Source organism: Phalangium opilio, unplaced genomic scaffold, assembly GCF_054372755.1.
Source record: "Phalangium opilio isolate 3A_F unplaced genomic scaffold, DU_Popi_V2 ptg001304l_1, whole genome shotgun sequence".
Taxonomy (NCBI): Eukaryota; Metazoa; Arthropoda; class Arachnida; order Opiliones; family Phalangiidae; genus Phalangium; species Phalangium opilio.
In genome coordinates this window covers 386,592-390,739 of record NW_028324256.1, presented here as the reverse complement: position 1 = coordinate 390,739, position 4,148 = coordinate 386,592, and the positions used below count along the sequence as shown (strand labels likewise).

Below are 4,148 nucleotides of genomic sequence, written 5' to 3'. Positions count from 1 at the left end.
GTAGTATTTATGTAAACGTCCTAGTTTACACTCCGTAGTCAAGATGTAACGTCCGCAATCCCTGGTATCGATCGAGACTACATCTCTCCAAAAATCATATCGGTTACGAGATACTTTAACAATGTTGTTGGTGCACAAGTTTTTTAACATTTCACTGTGTACAAGTTGAGCAATAGCATACTTCGATATTAGATTGTTTCCTTCAAACTTTTTACGATTGTCCTCAATTTCGATCAGGCATAACGTACCTAACCGAGGTATCGCGTTCGCAGCTTGTGATTTAATACAAAAAGCTTCGCCACACGCGTAACTCGAAAATCGATAATTTATATTGTTACTTGAACCAAAAACCATGTGATGCATGCATTCTCCAACCCCGGAATCCATTTTTTGAATTTTTATTTCACTAAAAGGTAAATGATGGTTCACTATCTTGCAAATCCTTACCAATCCCAATCTTCACCTTCAAGTTCTAGGAAAGATGGATTGGCATTTTGAAAATCTTCGTAAGATTTGTTAGTGGCATTCTTTGAAAAAATCACTTCAGACACGTTATCAATGGATACATTGTCACGAAAGTGTCCGGTTTTAGAAAAAGAGTATCGAACCTTAAAAAATGTATCCCTAAATCTAGACAGTGTATTTGATAAGGATGATTTAGAGGAATTGCCGAACCGTAAAGAATCGATTACAACACTAATATATAACAGCTTCAAGAAATTTGAGCTGAAGCTGTTAGATGTTGCGTAATTCTTGCGAAATGGGTTTTTATACGTCAGCGTAGAGTTGCATTCGTAAATGATTTTAACAATCGCCGTGTTAATTACTGCTTGAACAGCCTCACTGTCGTGACAAACGTATCCCAGAACGTAGGCCGCCTCTTTTCGATGTTGACAACGCCAGTTTTGTTTGTTATAGTACTTATGAATCCGACCTAGTTTACACTCCGTTGTAGGGATGTAAATACCACAATCAACCGTATCGATTTGACATAATGAGTCAACTGTACAGAAAGTGACCCAAGATAGTTCTACAACATAACTCTCCCGCTTGTTTTTCAAAATTTCTTCGCAAACGAGTTTTCTAATCACTGTGTGAGTTATTTTATACTTTCCCGCAAATTTCTGACGATTGTCTTCAATTTCGATTAGACATAACGTCCCTAACCGAGGTACGTTATTTTTACAATCATGTTCAATAATATTTTTTTCATTAAAATTGTACGAATAAATTTCTCTCATTTTTTGGGGAAGCTACACAAATAATAGTTTGATTCCTCTTCACTATCCCAGTATGAACATTCTTTTTCTTGACGTTGAGCTTTGTAACAAAACTGGTTACAATTGATACAAAAAAAACTATTGTCCAGAATCGCGTAAGCGTTTTCAATATTGGTGATTAAAACTTTACCGTATTTTTTATAAATGGCTTTTTTAAATTTTTCACAATTATTGTTAACGCAGTAATGAATTTCACCACCAATAGATGAGAAACTAGCAATATCGTCTTTTTCACAAAAAAGACAGTTTAGATCCTGACCACTCTGTAACTCAGTTTGGCCTGTGGTATTTAATTCCGAAAATTGTTTTTCATTCAAGTCTGAAAAGTAATAATATCTTATAAGAAACACGCACGTTGTGAGGGCCTCTTTTAAAATTATACATTTATAATATGCACCCTTCTTAAAACGACTGATAAATATTTTTCGATAGGGACGCTCATTAATATGGACCCTTCTTTAAAGTCGTTAATACATAAAAAACCAACAGTTAAATATTTTTCTAAGAAAACCAGGGATGACCTCGACGCTCATTACAAATTCCTAACTAGACTTCTTAAGCTAACAACCTTGAAAATTTCATATATAAACTGAACGGATTTCAAAGTTTCACATCATAACGCAAAAAAACTTTAAGTTTGAAAATATCTTCAAAGTCTAGAGTACTACTAGAAAAAATGTGTCCAGCAAAATCTTTTGACTCAAACGCTGTTCAACCGGCTGAGGAATTGTAAGTTATTTTAGCTAACAAGTTAAAATTATTTTTTAATACCGGATCTATTTTATATATAGCGCTCTACCCCAACTCTGGGATATCGATGATGAATTGGAAGTTGATCCAATCATCATCCTCGAGGAAGATGATATCCCAGATGGAGTGGAGGAGGAAATAAACGAATTAATCGCGAGTATTGATATGTTCGCCGAAGCGGACGACCCGGATGTGGTCTCTACGGAATCATCTGAAGAAACGTAAGTTTTTTTGTCTTATATCTAGCAAGATATATACTAATACTGTTTTATATAGCGCATCCGAAAGTGATGACGAGAATGAAAATGCATTTTATTCAGATACCGAAGATGTAGAAATTAATTTAGAGTAAGCTAAAAAACTATTTTGTTAATTTTAATCGAAATTAATATAGATTTTTACAGCGCCATGTATTCTTATATTACTCCCTGTTCATCCTGTAACCACTTCCAATATAATTTTCGTACCTTTTCCGGAATAATAAATACTAATACTATATCCTTTAAATTATTTTACTGCATGAACCACAACTGTATTCTCTACCATACATTAATTTGTCTCAGCTGGATGGAAGGACAATTCCATCCAGTTAATATCTATCAAACATCCACTAACTCTTACTACATTAACAACGCCCATCTTCCTAAATCCTACAATTACTTTCTACAAGAAGACCTACACGCCACGGATGACGAAATTGATCTAAAGTAAGTTAAAAAACCTTTTTTGTTTTAAAAAACCGATTTTACTTATATATTTTTTATTATAGCTACATGTACTCTCGAATCACCCCCTGTCCTCGCTGTAAAAACTACTCTCCAACGAACTATTCTCTGTCAATCCAATATCAACTTCAAACTACGCACTACAAGCTCTATTTCTGCAACCACGAAGACTGTCCTCTCTATCAATCAATTATCTGTCTCAACTACTATGAATATTACTTGCCTATTGACCTTCTTCTCAATTCTAGATTCGCTTCACCTCTCTATCTTAGAAATATTCCTAATTATGTCTATCAAATAAATGAATAAAATATATATATAAGTTTTTAAGAAAAAATGTCTCGTCATTTATATGAAGCTTAAACATTCTATTAAAAATCCCCACTAAAATACGAACACTGTAACCAATGTTTTTCAAGAGCCTCTCGAATATCAAAAATTAAAGCTAGGAAAGTTGTTATCCTTGACAACGCCTTATAATAATTCTTTAAATAGTAGAAATCTAGGGGAAAACTTTATCATTTTCTTTTAACGCTTCATCCGAGAAAGTCTTAAAAAACATGGGTCTCCCAGAAGATAATCCTCAGCCGCAGTTACAGGAGATGGACTCTCTGTAAGCTAAAAGTTTACTAGTTGTTTTTAAGCTTCTAGTTTCTTAAGAGTGTTTTTTATAGAACCCAAGTACCGTTAGAAATTACCGCAGCTTTAGCGGTAGAAAGGGCATCTGCAGGGTAAGTGATATTTGTACCATTAAAAACTATAATTAAGTAAAAGTAGCTATGTATTTTAGAATCTTCGAAACTCATTCATATGCATTCGTACCGTGCTGCGTTTGTAAAGGAAGAGAGGTGTCTGAAATCGATAGAAATATTTCAAAGGCTTTCTATTGTAGAACTCTATCCTGTCCCCGCTATAATAAGATAGTGGGTATTTGCTTCCCCGTTTTTATGGTTAATATTCATTACCCCTGTCGCGGCCATCCCGATGATATTAATACGGCATTTATGGAAATTTTTGATTATCCTTTAAATGTTTAACTCTTTTTCTAAAAAAATATTAACTTTTTCCAAATATATACCATTTATTATTGTTGTATTTTAATTTTACATGTTATTAAAAGATTTTTTAAAATTCAATTAAACAGTACGAAATCATTTGTTGAATGCTTAAAACACATTGAATATTTTGAGGATTACGTAAATTATTTTCGTAAGATTTTAACAGATCGGTTAAATTTAACGTGCTGCAAAATGCGTGTAAGGTAGTTTTATACTCGCGTTTAACATCCAATAGTTTTTTTTCAAAATCACCCAAAAGAATTCGAAAGGTGAGTAGCATATTTTTTATGAAAATTCTTTGATTAATAATAAAGTTAATATGGGTTGAAATAAAC

At 33.2% G+C, this 4,148-nt stretch overlaps 1 protein-coding gene across 1 annotated transcript; it reads left to right on the top strand.

The window, feature by feature from the left end:
- The first annotated feature begins 1,424 nt into the window (after nucleotides 1-1,424).
- LOC149583952 (uncharacterized) lies at nucleotides 1,425-3,064 on the top strand. Its single transcript, XM_089863964.1, has 5 exons — nucleotides 1,425-2,009; nucleotides 2,072-2,251; nucleotides 2,307-2,378; nucleotides 2,594-2,737; nucleotides 2,800-3,064. The coding sequence occupies exons 1-5, from the start codon at nucleotides 1,957-1,959 to the stop codon at nucleotides 3,062-3,064; spliced, it is 714 nt and encodes a 237-aa protein (XP_089720090.1). The 5' UTR covers nucleotides 1,425-1,956.
- The last annotated feature ends 1,084 nt before the right edge of the window (nucleotides 3,065-4,148 follow it).